The sequence below is a fragment of the Macaca fascicularis genome, chromosome 1, assembly GCF_037993035.2.
Source record: "Macaca fascicularis isolate 582-1 chromosome 1, T2T-MFA8v1.1".
Taxonomy (NCBI): domain Eukaryota; kingdom Metazoa; phylum Chordata; class Mammalia; order Primates; family Cercopithecidae; genus Macaca; species Macaca fascicularis.
In genome coordinates this window covers 134,200,123-134,216,902 of record NC_088375.1, presented here as the reverse complement: position 1 = coordinate 134,216,902, position 16,780 = coordinate 134,200,123, and the positions used below count along the sequence as shown (strand labels likewise).

The following is a 16,780-nucleotide window of genomic DNA, read 5'->3' as shown; positions in this document are numbered from 1 at the left end:
GGGCCACAGGCACACGCCACCATACCCAGCATTTTAAAACTTTTTTGCAGAGACAGGTTCTGCCTGTGTTGCCCAGGCTGGTCTTGAACTCCTGGGCTCAAGCAATCCTCCTGCCTCAGCCTCCCAAAGTGTTGTGATTATAGGCATGGGTCACTGTGTCCAGCCTTATCATGCTGTTTTGATTACTGTAGCGGTGTGGTATATTTTGAAGTCAGGTAGTGTCAACACCCCAGCTTTGTTCTTTTTGTTCAAGATTGCTTTGGCTATTTGAAGTCTTTTGCGGTTCCACATAAACTTTAGGATTGTTTATTCTATTTCTGTGAAAACTGTCATTAGGATTTTGATAGAGATTGCATTGAATCTGTAGATCACTTTGGGTAGGATGGACACTTGAACAATATTAATTCTTCCAATCTATGAACATGGGATATCTTTTCGTTTATGTCTTCAATTTTTTTCATCAATGTTTTATAGTTTGCAGTGGACAGATCTTTCGCCTCTGTAGTTGAATTTATTTCTAAGTTTTTTTTTCTTTCTAGCTATTGTAAAAGATTTTTTAATTTCCTTTTTGGATAGTGTTACCGGAGGTCCTTGCTCCCAGAGCTCCCAAGATGGTGGCGAGCCACTTCTAAGATGGTGGCAAACCTCGTGTTCTCTGACCTGGGGTTCTTGGTCTCAGGGATTCCAAGGAATGGAATCTTGGGCCATGTGGTGTTATAGGCTCTATTAGAAGCCGTGGGTCACGGATGAGAACCGTGGAACCCAGTGACTAGTGTTCAGCTCAATTAGGATGAACCCAGGCACTTAGCCCTGCAGGAAAAATAGCAAGCCTTTAGCCCGATAGGGAGCAGCAATGGGCGCCTCGCTAGATCAGGAGCACATCGGACACCCTGCTGGATCCTGAGGGATGGAAATCAGCAGCGGGTCTGGGACGGCGGCAAACAGCAGTGGTGGACGGCCAGCGAAAGCTTAGCTGGAGCCATAACGGACAGGTACCAGAAGAGTGCAGCTGCAAGATTTAATAGAGTGAAAACAGAGCTACCATATAAGGGGAGGGGACCCAAAGGGGGTTGCCTTTGCCAGCTCAAATGCCTGGATTTATATCCTAATCCTTGTCCCTCCCGCTGTGCTCTCAGGCAGTAGATGATTGGCTATTTCTTTACCTCCTGTTTTTACCTAATTAGCATTTTAGTGAGCTCTCTGATTGGTCAGGTGTGGGCTAAGTTGCAAGCCCTGTTTTTAAAGGTAGATGTGGTCACCTTCCTAGCTAGGCTTAGGGATTCTTAGTCGGCCTAGGAAATCCAGCTAGTCCTGTCTCTCAATAGTTTGTTGTTAGTGTATAGAAACACAACTGATTTTTGTATGTTAATTTTATATCCTGCAAGTTTACTGACTTTGTTTATTAGTTCTAACAGTTTTGTTTTGTTTTTTTGGTGCAGTCTTTAGAGTTTTTTAATATATAAGGTCATGTCATCTGTAAACAGGGACAATTTAACATTTTCCTTTCCAATTTGTATGCCTTTTATTTCTTTATCTGGCCTAATTGCTTTGGCTAAAACTTACAGTATATTGAGTAGAAGTGACAGGTGTGGGCATCTGATATGGTTTGGCTGTGTCCCCACCCAAATCTCATATCAAATTGTAATTAGAATTGTAATCCCCACATGTCAAGGGAGGGACTTGGTGGGAGGCGATTGGATCATGGGGGAGGTTTCCCCCATGCTGTTCTTGTGATAATGAGTGAGTTCTCACAAGATCTGGTTGTTTGATAAGTGTCTGGTGCTTCCCCCTTCTTGCTCTCTCTCTTGCCTGCTGCCATGTAAGACAAGCTTTGCTTCCCCTTTGTCTTCTGCTATGATTGTAAGTTTCCTGAGGCCTCTCCAGCCATGAAGAACTGTGCATCAATTGAGCCTCTTTTGGTAGTATCTTTATAGCAGTGAGAGAACAGATTAATACAGCATACTTGTCTTGTTCCTGATCTTATAGAAAAAACTTTCCGGTTTTCACCATTGAGTATAATGTTGGCTGTGGGTTTGTCACATCTGATCTTTCTTGTGTTGAGGTACATTCCTTCTATACCTAATTTGCTGAGTTTTTAAAATGAAAGGGTGCTGAATTGTGTCAAATATTTTTTTACATCTATTGAAATGATCAAATAGTTCTTTTAGTGTATTAACGTGGTGTATCACATTTATAGATTCGTGTACATTGATCCATCCTTACATCTGAGATACAATGGGTAGTTTCTTTTTCTTTTCCTTTTTTTTTTTTTGAGACAGAGTCTCACCCAGGCTGGAGTGCAGTGGTGTGATCACGCACTGCAACCTCCACCTCCTGGGCCCAAGTAGTCCTCTGACCTCAGCCTCCTGAGTAGCTGGGACTACAGGCATGCACCACCATGCCCAACTAATTTCTTTTTTTGTATTTTTGATAGAGTTGGGGTTTCACTATATTGCCCAGGCTGGTCTCAAACTCCTGAGCTTAAGCAATCCATCAGCCTCAGCCTGCAGAATGCTGGGATTACAGGCATAAGCCACTGCACCCAGCCAAGACTGGACAATTTCTAAATGATAGAATTTATTGCTCATAGTTCTGGAGGCTGGGAAGTCCCAGATCAAGGCACCAGCAGATTTGGTGTTTGGTGAGGGTGTATTCCTCACAGGTAGTACTTTCTCCCTGTATCCTCATAGGTGAAACAAGCTCCTTCAGGGCCTCTTTTATAAGGGCACTAATCCCATTTACGAAGGCAATGTCCTTATGATCTAATTATCTCCCCAAAGCCCCACTTCTTAATACATCACCTTGGGGATTAGGTTTCAACATATGAATTAATCGGGGGGACACAACATTCAGACCATAGCAGGGTCCTACTTCATTCTTTTGTATTCTTCATTCTAGTGTTCCTAGTACCACTTGCTGAAAAGACTGTCCTTTCCCCTTTCACAAGAGCATGAATTGTCTCGGCACCCTTGTCAGAAAGACATTTGACCATATATGTGAAGGTTTATTTCTGGGCCTCTATTCTATTCCATTGGTCTTTATGTCTGTCTTTATGCCAGTACTACCCTGTTGTGAACACCGATATTCTTTTATGTGGAAATCTTCCAGGTAAGGTTGGGTGGATGGAGGTGTGTGTGTCTGTGTGTCTATGCAAGGAAAACTCTTAAATAACAGACTGTACACTTGCCGAATGTTAATGGGTCATTCTTCTCCATATTTGGAGATTTATATTGGAAAGTTATGGCTACATCCTAACTTGCACCACTTGGTCTCACAAAACAGAGACTATTTCTATCTAAGGAGAGGTCGGAAATGCTGGTGGACACCCAATGTCTTTCCCCTGGACCTTAAACTCTGATTCCAGTCAGTCACATATGACTTCTGCTGCATTTGCCCAGTTTCAATCTTTTTTTTTTTTTTTTTTTCTGAGACAGAGTCTCTCTCTGTTACCCAGGCTGGAGTGCAGTGGTGCCATCTGGGCTCACTGCAACCTTCAACTCCTGGGTTCAAGCGATTTTCCTGCCTCAGCCTCCCAAGTAGCTGGGATTACAGGCACCCACCATGCCCAGCTAATTTTTGTATTTTTTAGCAGAGATAGTGTTTCACCATGTTGGCCAGGCTGGTCTCAAACTCCTGACCTCAAGTGATCTGCCCACCTCAGCCTCCCAAAGTGCTGGGATTACAGGCATAAGCCCGGCCCAGTTTCAATCTTTTAATACCTTAAATATTTAAGTTAGTAAAATTGCTAAGAAAAATTGTTCATTTTAAGTGCAAATTATTCCCTTTTCTTTTTTCTATTATTAAATATGTATTTTATGAATAAAAAGTTAATGTTTTTAACTAGGAATTAAAATGTACTTCTGATTTTTAGGCTTGTTTTGTGCCAGTTGTCATTTTTCACACACACACATGCACACACCCCACCATCACCACCACCACCACCACCATCATTTCTGTAAACCAATCAACAGTGGAGACACTAGAGACTATTATGTGAAAACCGTTTATTCTATAGCCTACTGGGAATTGGCTAGAAGTTAGACGGACATTGGAAATGACTTTTAAATCTTCATTTGAGAAAAAGCATGCCATGAGTCTAAATAACCAATGTCATTTAGCAAACAAAATACAAGTGAACAAAACACGATTTCTCTGATGAATGAAGTGGTTGCCATAGTTTTTCCCAATATGTAAAGATAATTCTCATAAGAAATATACCACCTAAGCAGTAGTGATCAGAATATTATGCAAACTTATTGGGGGTAATTTAAATTCCAAATCAGAAGAATAGAAGACATAAAAGTCTTTCTTCAAAAGAAAAACAAAACAAAAAACAAGACCCGTTCTATGTCAAATGATACAGAAATGGCACTGGCTTCCTTTATGTTGACTGAGATACTTTTTACTGCAGAGCAAATTAAAAAGATATGCTCACCCCACTTTTGTTTTTATGCACTACTTTTAGTTCTGTGGAAATGAAAGCTATACTGAATTTAAAACTTTTTACACACATAATCCTGTGCAAATTTTGTAATCCTTTGTTTGACAGATATTAACCCAACTTTCTAATATATTTTGTATATGTTTCTTTTTGTTTGAGACAAAGTCTCACTCTGTCACTCAGGCTGGAGGGCAGTGGTGCAATCACAGTTCACTGCAGCTTCCACCTCCTGGGCACAGGTGATCTCACCTCAGCTTCCCAGGTAGCTGGGACCACAGGCGTGCACCACCATGCCCGGCTAACTTTTTGTGTGTGTATATATATATACATTTTTTTTTTTTGTAGAGATGACGTTTTACCATGTTGCCCACATTGGATATTTTGTATACATTTCAAAAGGCAACTACAAAAATTGGTTTTTCATATTTCTACAAATATTGTACAGAATGTTTAATATCTTGTAAATATGGAAGCTGTGACAAATTTTTGTACTTAGAAAGTATGACAATCTGAAAATCAACATTTTACAGAAATGACACCATTCTGTTGAAACTGGAGTATACTGCACTTATATATCATTATTTCTAATATACACCTAATTATTAGAGAAATTAGTGCACTAAAGGACAGTGGTGGTTTTTAAAAATGATATCTTTGCTGTGGCAAGTTTGTCCTGCTCTGACCAAAGCAACATTTGAACCAACAGGCCCTTCTAATCTTACGCCAGCAGCACAATGGGATCGAGGCCAGGTTCTTGTGCAATTTGTGAAACCTTTGGTTTGCAGAGTTGTTAGCGTAGTGGCTTGGCTCATCAGTTCTGAGCATTTGAATACCTAATGTTTCAAACTGTTAGTCCTGTTCTGATTTATATTCATCCCTGCCATTCCTATTAACTTAATTACACCTGCCCACAACTTAATTTACTTGCCTTTGTTACTACAGTTTGAACTCCAGCTACATTTTTCTAAGAAATTAAATTGCTAGGTTTTTATAGCTGACTGCACTCTTCCAACTTCTCTACAGACTTTATGGTCTTTTTGGACTTTGCTTTTTAGCACATGTTGGGAACTGTTATGAAGTTTTCTTGCAGCACACTTGAAGTTAAATAGCTTTTTCCAAGTTTAATACGGTTTGATGGCTCTTCTTGGGGTGTAGATGGGTGGGGGCACTTGCATTGCCCATTGGAGGAGACTCTGCCTTCTGCTCAGCCAAAAATCAGTGTGAATCCCTTTCTTTGACTGTTCATCTTTCTCCATACCAAACCTAAATTCTTGATCTTCCACCTGTTCTCATTTCTTCTGTCCTATCTCTTGTTAAGACTCACAACAGCTGTTCCCCATGCTTTGCATTGTAACATTCCACATGGTACTCCATAAAAGCCTGATATAGATGACCTATCTATAACAGAACTGCAATTATTCTTGTCATGCTTCAGTTCTTTCTGTGGCTCTCCTCTGGAGTGTCTCCAAATTCTCCTGCTCAGTTTTAGCAAGCTGGCCTGGAGTTCTCTCACAGGGTCTGGCTAGCATATTAATTTGCTTGTGGTTAAAAGCCTTTGTGCTCAGTACTGAGACGGTCACATAATGAATTTTCATTTCCATTTTATTCTGAACTTGCAAACTTCAGAGATTCATGCTATCTTCAGTGTTTAAATGGTAATGCCTTTTGTAAAATAAAGGACGCTGCAGGCCAGGCATGGTGGTGCATGCCTGTAATCCCAGCGCTTTGTGAGGCGGAGGCACGCAGATCACTTGAGGCCAGGAGTTCAAGACCAGCCTGGCCAACACGGCGAAACCCCGTCTCTGCTAAAAATAGAAAAATTAGCCAGGCATGATGATGCATGCCTGTAATCCCAGCTACTCGGGAGTCTGAGGAATGAGCATTGTTTGAACCCAGGAGATGGAGGTTGCAGAGCGCGGAGCCGAGATCACGCCACTGCACTCTAGTCGGGGTGACAGAGTGAGACTTTGCCTCAAAAAAATTTTAAAAAGCCTGTGGTTATTTTGATGGGATAGCAAGGATAATATGAATCATGTTAGGTTTGGCATAAATAGTTCATAGTTGACCTGGTCTGTGTGACTGTCTGAGGTGAGTCATCTGATGACCTTGACATGCTAAAGCATTGGAATGAATGTCTATAGATCGGACAGAGGGGTTCAGAGAACTATTTAGGAGACATCTGGGTAGGAGTTGTGGCCAACAATGATGACAGGTGAGCAGTGGGGAAAAAAGCCAGGATTGCAAGGAGTTAAAGATCACCCATTCAAGAAGTCTGGCAGAAGGAGCAACCCAGGAAATGTATTCATTTAGTGGCAGTCCGAGGTAACAATATAAGAAAAGCATTCTGAGTCTTCTTTTAGGCAAACTGAAATTTGCCATTAGAGAAGAAGGGAGTTCTTTGTTTTTTGTTTGTTTTAGGGACTATTTAAAAAATAAGAACATTTCCGTCTTATGAGTTAAGGCAGCACTATCCAATAGAATTTTCTGTGTTGATGGAAATAGTCTACATCTGTGCTATCCAAGTATGGCGCTATAAGCCACATGTAGCTATTTAAATTTAAATTTAAATTAATTAGTGTGACTACTGAGCAATTGAAATGTGGCTAGTATATCTGAGTTGAATTTTGATTAATTAAAATTTAAATTTAAATAGCTACATGTGGCTGGAGTCTACCGCATTAGACACCTCAGAGTTCAAGTTTTACTAATGAGACTAGCAGATTAATGTCAAAATATTAATGTCTTAAAACAATAAAAGTGTATTATTCAACTGTATCACATCCAAACCGATCAGGGCTAGGGTGTAGGAAGGACAGCATTCTGCTCTGTCTAGTCATTTGGAACACTGGCTCCTTCTCTCTTGTGTGGTGCCATCTTCAACCTTGAAGGGTGCATGTTGGAGGGGAAGAGACAGAATGTGAAGAATCTCTTGAGAAGTGTTATGGGCCATGTCTGGAAATGGCCTACATTACTTCAACCCATATACCCATATGCTAATAGTTACAAATAAATGACATGGCCCTACCTAACTGCAGGCTGAAAGAAAAGGAACCAGGTTTATGGACACATAACATTACCCTGCCACACTGAAATTTGCAGAGTTCTGGGATCAGGTTCTAATACCTCCTCCATAAGGAAATGGAAATAAATTTTAATCAGTGTGCTAAGGGAGTAAATCTGGTTCAGTTCTGGATGTGAGGAAGAGACTGAAGGATCCAAGTGGGGCAATGGGGTTCAACACAGGGCAGGGATCAGGAGGAAGAGATGGAATAAATAATAGAGGGCAGAAAAAAGTTGGTATTTGCTGATGGAGAACCACTTCTCGGAAAGAGAAACAAAAAGAAACAAAGTGTGAGAATAGAAATTTTGAGGTGAAAAGGAGAGAAATTCAAGGTTCTTAGGTTAAATCACTTTGTCTGCACTGAGGTTATTTGCTTATTATGACAAGCCTTTGGAAGATGTTTGGATAGGTGCTTAAAATTAGAAGAAAAGACCCAAACAGGTACTGTAAAGAATGCCTTGGGCATGCATTGTAGAATCTGGAAGGTATTTGTTTCAGACTAATCTGGTAATCCAGATATTTCACAGAAAGTGTCATGTAAATTCAAATATGTATCTTCTTTTTCTCTTGATAAATATCCCTATGGTAAGCCATGGAGTTCTGTTAATCTTCTGTTTGACCAAATAACTAGGCTTGGAAATTTTAACTTAACCTTTTTCCTTTTACCACAATTAAGGTGCCAGTATAAGAGTAGAGCATTAAAGTTAGTAAGTATATTAACATGCAACCATTTTAAGAAAAATCAGATGAATAGAGAATACTGAAACTAGTAATTCGTATTTTGACAGCATCAGTTGAACTGTCAGCACAGCATGAAGTTTGAGAGTAGAATTATTTCTCAAATTAACATTGAACTTAAACCGGGAAGAAAATACAAATGTTCTTTGTTGGAGAAATTATAAAATCTTGCAATTGCAACAAACAGCCTCACAGTTTAGTAGTATCTTGTGTATTTGCCTTCCACTCCTTACTCTACTGCTACCTCAGCTTCCTCTCTATCCACGTCATTAAAGAACTCTCTTAGAAAAATTCATAATTTAACATGAACTGAGGTGGGATGGGGTGGGAAGGCAATGCCTCACTTTACATAGTTCATTTCCTTTTTAATCTGCCCAGAAAAAATTTCTCCCAGATTCCCATTCTCGATTCATGTAGTTGAATGAGGATGGCTGACTCCTAGGCTCCAAAGGTGACCATAAGACTCAAGTGTGGACAGAGTATTCTATTCTCCTGCCCACAATGACAGGCACATGAACCAAGAAAGACAAATCAAAAGCTGTCCTGGATATGTGTGTGTGTGTGTATGTGTGTGTGCGTGCCTGTGTGTATGTGTGTGTGTATATATATACATATATATATATATATAGAGAGAGAGAGAGAGAGAGAGAGTCTTGCTCCGTTGCCCAGGCTGGAGTGCAATGGCACAATCTCAGCTCATGGTATGGTAGATGTTTAATGTTTGAATGTATAATAAATGCATACAATGGAATACTATGCAGGCATTTATTTATTTATTTATTTTGAGACAGAGTCTCGCTCTATCATCCAGGCTGGAGTGCAGTGGCGCGATCTTGGCTCACTGCAACCTCCGCCTCTGGTTCAAGCAATTCTCCTGCCTCAGCCTCCTGAGTAGCTGGGACTACAGGTGCCCGCCACCATGCCTGGCTGATTTTTGTATTTTCAATAGAGATGAGGTTTCACCATATTGGCCAGGCTGGTCTCGAACTCCTGACCTTGTGATCCACCTGCCTTGGCCTCCCAAAGTGGTAGGATTACAGGCGTGAGCCACCACACCCAGCCTATGCAGCCATTTAAAGCATGATAATGTGGAATTGTTTATTGACATGTAAGGTTACCCATAATATAATGTTATATTTTAAAAATCAAATAATAAAATAGTAGCTATACTATGATCCTGTTTTAATAAAAAAGAATAGCCATATATACAGATACATACATCAAAATGTTAATAGTGGTAAGATTATGAATGATTTTTTATTTTATTGGTTAACTCTTTGTATTATCTGAAATTTTACAATAACAGCATTTATTTGACCTATTTTTTTTTTTTTTTAAGAGACCAGGTCTCACTCTGTCACCCACACCGGAGGATAGTGGCACAATGACAGCTCACTACAGCTTTGAACTCCTGGGCTCAATTGATCCTCCTGTCTCAGCTTCCTGAGTAGCTGGGACTACAGATGCAAACCACCACACATGGCTAAGTTTTTTTTTTTTTGGAGACAAAGTGCTGCTCTGTTGCCCAGTCTGGAGTGCAGTGGTGTGATCTCTGCTCACTGTAACCTCCACCTGTCGGGCTCAAGCAATTCTCCTGCCTCAGCCTCCCAAGTAGCTGGGACTACAGGCGTGCGCCGCAAGGCCCAGGTAATTTTTTGTATTTTTACAAAACTGTAGAGACGGGATTTCACCATGTTGGCCAGGGTGGTCTTGAACTCCAGATCTCAGGTGATCTGCCCGCCTTGGCCTCCCAAAGTGCTGGAATTACAGGCGTGAGCCACCAGGCTAATTTAAAAAAAAATTTTTTTGAGATGGGATCTCACTATGTTGCCCAGGCTGGTCTCAAATTCCTGGCCTCAAGTGATCCTCCTGCTTTGGCCTCTCCTATAACTGGGATTACAATTACAAGTCATCACACCTGGCTGATGTATTCTTTCCTGATTTAAAAATTATTTCCATTTTGAGAAAAACCAAGTAGATACTAAAACAACCTTTTTTCTGTCACAAAACTTCACTTAAACAACTAATTTTGGCATACAGTTTTCAACTGGACAATATTAGAAACAACATGGATTTCCGAATGCAAATGGAAATGTTGGATACATTAATCTTGATGCTATTTCTGATTAAAGTAGACCTTTAGCAAAATGATCATTATCAAACCTTCATTTCTATATAAAATTTCGTATTTTTTATATCCATAATTACTATTAGATTCTTCCTTCTCCTCTTATTTACATTCTTACCCAGGATATGAAGAATGGAATAGACCTTAATTTCTTATCCTATTTTTTAGCTAAAAGTTAAAAGGAAGTAGATTTCTGAAATTAAAAAAAAAAAAAAAAAGAAAAGTCAGTGGCTGCTACCTTTAAAGTACCTTCCTTACATGAGGGAAGTTTGCAAAGGTGAAGGTCTTTCCCAAGAAAATACCAAACCATTACCAAAAATCTAAAAGTATATCCATTTTAAACGAACACCTTTAATAGACTGGTTATAAAACTATAATTGGACATTTTTAAGGCCAGTTTATACTTTTCCCTTTTCAAAGACATTAATTAATATAAATAAGACATTTACAGATGATGTTCTCTATACAGAGCAAGAATATACTCTTGGATATCTCCAAAGAGAAGTATAATTGCACTTATTTTATACAACAATTAGCATAACAGGGAAATGGGAAATATTTTTGCATATAAATTCCATTTCTTAAGTATAATTAAAAAGTGTCATTAAGAATCAGTTAAAAAAAATAGGGCATATACTGTCTGTATATGGCTACCTGTCTTTTAGTAACATTAATTTTGTTTTTTTTGTTTTTGAGACAGAGTCTTGCTCTGTTGCCCAGGATGAAGTGTAATGGCACGATCTCAGCTCACTGCAACCTCCACCTCCCAGGTTCAAGCGATTCTCCTGCCTCAGCCTCCCGAGTAGCTGGGATTATAGGCACCCACCACCATACCTGGCTAATTTTTATATTTTTAGTAGAGGCGGGGTTTCACCATGTTGGCCAGGCTGGTCTCGAACTCCTAACCTCAGGTGATCTGCCCACCTCGGCCTCCCAAAGTGCCGGGATTACAGGCGTGAGCCACCACGCCCTGCCTAATTTTGTTAATCTTGCCAGTTTCAAGTCATTGACACAAAAATGTCAGCACCGTATTAAGAAGTCACACTCTGACCTATAAAATGTGACAGCCCCAGGAGAACTATTACCCCATTATTCATTTTCAGTAAAAAGTCTAATAGAACAGTGACAAATATTGTACCTTAGATCCTTAATCATACGATACAAATCATTTACAATACAAATTGTAAAGATGAACATGTGCTGGCACAGCTAGGGTTTACATACTCTTTGGAAGCTCAAAAAGTTCAAGAATGTCTTATCGGTCTTCATTTCAGATCTAGTAGCATAAAAGCCGGGTTTTCTAAGTAGGATTTCCACAAATTAGAGAAGCGTGACATTGTAGCACCATCAATAACTCTGTGATCAGCTGACCAGCTCACATTCACTATCTGTGCCTTATATACTTCTCCTTTCTGGTTAAATCGGGGAATGGCCTAGAAATGAAAAATAGAAAAAAAAAAAAAAAACAAAGAGTAAACCCTCACTTGCTCAAAGCTCAAGCTCTAACAATGGTGTAAGATCAAGCAAACCCTTCTTCCTACAGTAGAGAAAAAAATGGGCATCCCCAATGACTTTTGAAAATGCTGACTCCTATTCTTCCCATCTTCGAGTATGTGCCTGGAGCTTTCAGAAGTTCTCCAAGGTACTTCCTATCCCTTGTACAATTCCTGTACCTACATTCATTAACTTTCATCTCAGATTTTAAATATTTAATAATTTTTTACTGTATACCCACTATGTGCCAAGTACTCTTCTGGGCTCTGGGGAGAGACAGACAATTAAATAAGGCTTCCTCACTGAAGGCAGTGAGGAAACAAGCCATTCTCAAGCTCCCCTGACCACTGAGTTGGCCAGGAAGAAGACAGAGGACAACAACATGCTTGTGTTCTTCGTGGATGTTAAAGCCAGTAAGCACCAGATCAAACACGCTGTGAAGAAGCTCTATGACACTGATGGGGCCAAGGTCAACACTGTGGTCAGGCCTGATGGAGAGAGGAAGGCATATATTCTGTTGGCTCCTGATTACAATGCTTTGGATGTTGCCAACAAAATTGGGATCACCTAAAATGAGCCCAGCTGGCTAATTCTAAATATGTATCTTTTCACTGTTAAAAAAAAAAAAAGGATAGACAAAATATAAGCCCCAACTGATTATTAGATTCAATAGACATAAAATCATGCTGTCAAACTGCTATAAAAGTTTCTAAGCCCTACTCTGTTTTTCTATACTGATCTCCTCATGGCTGGGATACAACAGTCACAGCCAGATGTGGATCCCTGATGACACTAAGTAGCATCTGTGTAAAGCCATGTAGGCCACTGCAACTACTTGTCTTTGATTCTGAATGAGATGAGAAGCCCTTAGAAGTGTCTGAGCAGATTGGCCATTCACTGAAAGAGGACGACTTTAGGAGGAGCAGGTCTGATGGGGGGCGGGGGGGGGGCAGTGGGGAAACGAGCAGGAGCTCAGTTTTAGACATGCTAAAATTCAAGATGCCTTTACACATCCAAGCAAGATATAAGAGTTTAAAGCTCAAAAGTGAGGTCCGGTCTAGAGATATAAACCTGGGAGTCATCAGTGTATAAATGGTATTGAAAGATCAGATAAAGAAAAGGGGTGAGAACTGAATCCTGGGGTGCTTCAATGTGTAGAGATTGGGAACATTAGGAGGTATGGGTAAAGGAGACTTAGAGAGAATAGGCAGTGACATAGGAGGAAAACCAAAATGGCCAGGTATGCTGCAAGTCAACATTAAGAATGTTTTCCAAAGAGGTTGGATTGATCAATCATCTCAAGGTCAACTAGTAGGTCGTCAACTAGTAGGTCAAGGAAAACAAATACTGAGAATTGAGTAACATGGAAGGCTTAATGACTTAAATAATTGAGCAAGAAGGAATTAAATTCTATAATGAAAACAAAATAGCAAAGGAAAGATGATACAAAGGGAGAAAGGAATTAAATACTATTTGTCCCTATCCAACAAATATTATTTTAAGTGATGAATAAGATTTCTTCTCTCAGAACTATGCTTCATGGCTTGAAAAAACCAGGATAAAATGATTTTGTAAAAATATATCTATTGAACAGATATTTATAAATCAAATATTCTTTTGTTCATAGCAGCATTATTCATGAGAGCCAAAAAATGGAAATAATCCAAATATTCATTGACGGATGAATGGATAAACAAAACACGGCATATATTTATATAAAATAGTATATTATTTACCCTTAAAAATTAATGAAATTCTGATACATGCTACAACATGAGTGAACCCTGAGCCAGATACAAAAGGACAAATACTGTATTGATTCCACTTACATGAGGTACCTAAAATAGTCCAATTAATCCATAGAGACAGAAAATAGAATGGTGGTTACCAAAGGCTTGGGAAATGGAGAGATTATTCAGTAAGTGCAGAGTTTCAGTTTGGGATAATGAAAAAGTTCTGGAGACAGATGTGGTGATGGTGGCAAACAATGTAAATGTACTTAATGCCACTGAACAATATACTTAAAAATGATTTAAATGGTCAAGTTATGTTTATATATTTTACAATTATATACATATACACCTATAATTCAGAGGATAAATCTCTTTAAGGAAAGAGAACACAAAATTTTGTCAAACAGGTATAATGGTTTGGAAACTTCAGGAAGCCAGAATTTTTTGAGAATCAAATGTTGAATTCTTGTTGGAAAAGAGAATGAGTGATAGAAGTTATCACTCAGAGAACTCCTGATTTGGAAAGAATAGTGACATACTGTGTGTTTTTGGTTTTTTCTCCCTATCTCCTCTGCTTGCCAGAAGGGTAAGTGGATGCCAGAAAGGGGGAATGACTTAGATGCTAATTTACTATGTGCTAGAAAGCAAATCAAAGGCTGAAGGGAAGCATTTGTAAGGGTTCCAACACGCAAGGAATAAACTCATGAGGACAAGTCCCACAGACGTTCAACATGGAAGCATTGTAAGTACAGAAAAGAAAGGCTCTTCTTAAAATACACTCTCCCTAATGTAGTGACAATGACATTTAATAAACATGGTATTGAAGTGGTATCCAGGAGCATATTTGCCTCAGTGGTCCTCAACCCTGAATTAATAGGGGTACCCAAGTCCCATCCCCCAAAATTCCAATTCAGTTGGTAGAGGGGAAGCTTGGCCATAATTTTTTTTCAAGCTCCCATATGATTCTAACATGTAGCCAGGGTTAAGAATCATTGCAACCCTTATTCTAAGTCCGTGTCTTCTAAACCACTGTCACCTATCACCTTTTCGTACTCATTTGGGTTCCTGTTCAAAATTTAAGTTCTGAGGGTTCCGCCCCTAAGGTAAAGAAATCTGCACTTTTAACTAACACTCCCAATGATTCCTGAGCAAAGAATGCTCTAAATGAGTCTCACTTTGTTTAAAATAACATTTTGAATTAGTTTTCTATTATTCTTTTGTATAATGAAATAAAGATATTTTGATAGAAGTAGACTGGCTATATTTGTGATTATTCATAAAGACTCAATATCTGTGCCTGGCATAATCCACAATGGTTGATCTATACAGAAACAACCCAGATCGCCACCATTTATTACACATAGAGGTAGCCACCAGAAGTGCAGGCCTAGCTCTTAGGAAGAAATAATAGGTTTTTGGATTCCTGGGCAAGATGGCTGAACAGGAACAGCTCTGGTCTGCAGCTCCCAGTGAGACCAAGGCAGAAGATGGGTGATTTCTGCATTTCTAACTGAGGTACCCAGTTCGACTCATTGGGACTGGTTAGACAGTGGGGTGCAGCCCATGGAGGGCCAGCGGAAGCAGGATGGGGCGTCACCTCACCTGGGAAATGCAAGGGGTCAGGGAACTACCTCCCCTAGCCAAGGGAAGCCATGAGGGACCCTGCTGTAAGAGATGATGCTATCCAGCCCAGATACTGTGCTTTTCCCATGGTCTTTGCATCCCACAGACCAGGATATTCCCTGGGATGCCTACACCACAAGGGCCCTGAGTTTCAAGCACAAAACTGGGAGGCTGTTTGGGCAGACACCAGGCTAGTTGCCTTTTTTTTTTTTTTTTCCAACCCCAGTGGTGCCTGGAACACCAGTGCGACAGAACTGTACACTACCCTGGAAAGGTGGCTGAAGCCAAGGAGCCAAGTGGTCTTGCTCAGTGGATTCCACCCCCACAGAGCCCAGCAGGCTAAGATCTGCTGGCTTGAAATTCTCGCTGCCAGCACAGCAGTCTGAAGTCGACCTGGGACGCTCGAGCTTGGTGGGCAGAGGGGCATCCACCATTACTGAGGCTTGAGTAGGTGGTTTTCCCCTCACAGTGTAAACAAAGCCACAGGGAAGTTTGAACTGGGCAGAGCCCACAGAAGCTCACAAAGCCACTGTTAACCAGACTGCCTCTCTAGATTCCTCCTCTCTGGGCAGGCATCTCTGAAAGAAAGGCAGCAGCCTCAGTCAGGTGCTTATAGATAAAACTCCCATCTCCCTGGGACAGAGCACCTGGGGGAAGAGGCGGCTATGGGCATAGCTTCAGCAGAATTAAACCTTCCTGCCTGCCGGCTGTAAAAAGAGCAGTGGATCTCCCAGCGCAGCACTTGAGTTCTGCTAAGGGACAGACTGCCTCCTCAAGTGGGTCCCTGACCCCATTCCTCCTGACGGGGAGACACCTCCCAGCAGGGGTTGACAGACACCTCATACAGGAGAGCTCTCGCTGGCATCTGGCAGGTGCCCCTCTGGGATGAAGCTTCCAGAGGAAAGAGCAGGCAGCAATCTTTGCTGTTCTACAGCCTCCACTGGTGATACCCAGGCAAACAGGGTCTGGAGTGGACCCCCAGCAAACTCCAGCAGATCTGCAGAAGAGGGGCCTGACTGTTAGAAGGAAAACTAACAAACAGAAAGCAATAGCATCAACATCAACAAAACGGACGACCATGCAAAAACTCCATCCGAAGGTCACCAACAGCAAAGACCAAAGGTAGATAAATCCACAAAGATGAGGAAAAACCAGTGCAAAAAGGCTGAAAATACCAAAAACCAGAACACCTCTTCTCCAAAGGATCACAACTCCTTGCCAGCAAGAGAATAAAACTGGACAGAGAATGAGTTTGATGAATTGACACAAGTAGGCTTCAGAAGATGGGTAATAACAAACTCCTCCGAGCTAGGGGAGCAGGTTCTAACCCGTGCAAGGAAGCTAAGATCCTTGATAAAAGGTTAGAGGAACTGCTAACTAGAATAACCAGTTTAGAGAAGAACATAAATGACCTGATGGAGCTGAAAAACACAGCACAAGAACTTTGTGAAGCATACACAAGTATCAATAGCCGAATCGATCAAGCGGAAGAAAGGATATCAGAGATTGAAGATCAACTTAATGAAATAAAGCGTGAAGACAAGATTAGAGAAAAAAGAATG

The 16,780-nt window shown here is 40.5% G+C and overlaps 1 protein-coding gene across 24 annotated transcripts in view; it reads right to left on the bottom strand.

The window, feature by feature from the left end:
- DBT (dihydrolipoamide branched chain transacylase E2) overlaps positions 1-16,780 on the bottom strand; it is a 106,239-nt gene that overhangs the window by 25,472 nt on the left and 63,987 nt on the right. For 16 of the 24 annotated variants that reach the window (XM_074000714.1, XM_074000733.1, XM_074000737.1 and 13 more), the window contains one exon: positions 9,402-11,801. In XM_074000714.1, the coding sequence (XP_073856815.1) occupies positions 11,634-11,801 (168 nt within the window). In that variant the 3' untranslated portion in view covers positions 9,402-11,633. Of the gene's footprint in view, positions 1-9,401; positions 11,802-16,780 lie in introns of those variants that run through there. The other 8 variants (XR_012417233.1, XR_012417231.1, XR_012417254.1 and 5 more) reach the window with 1 other exon arrangement.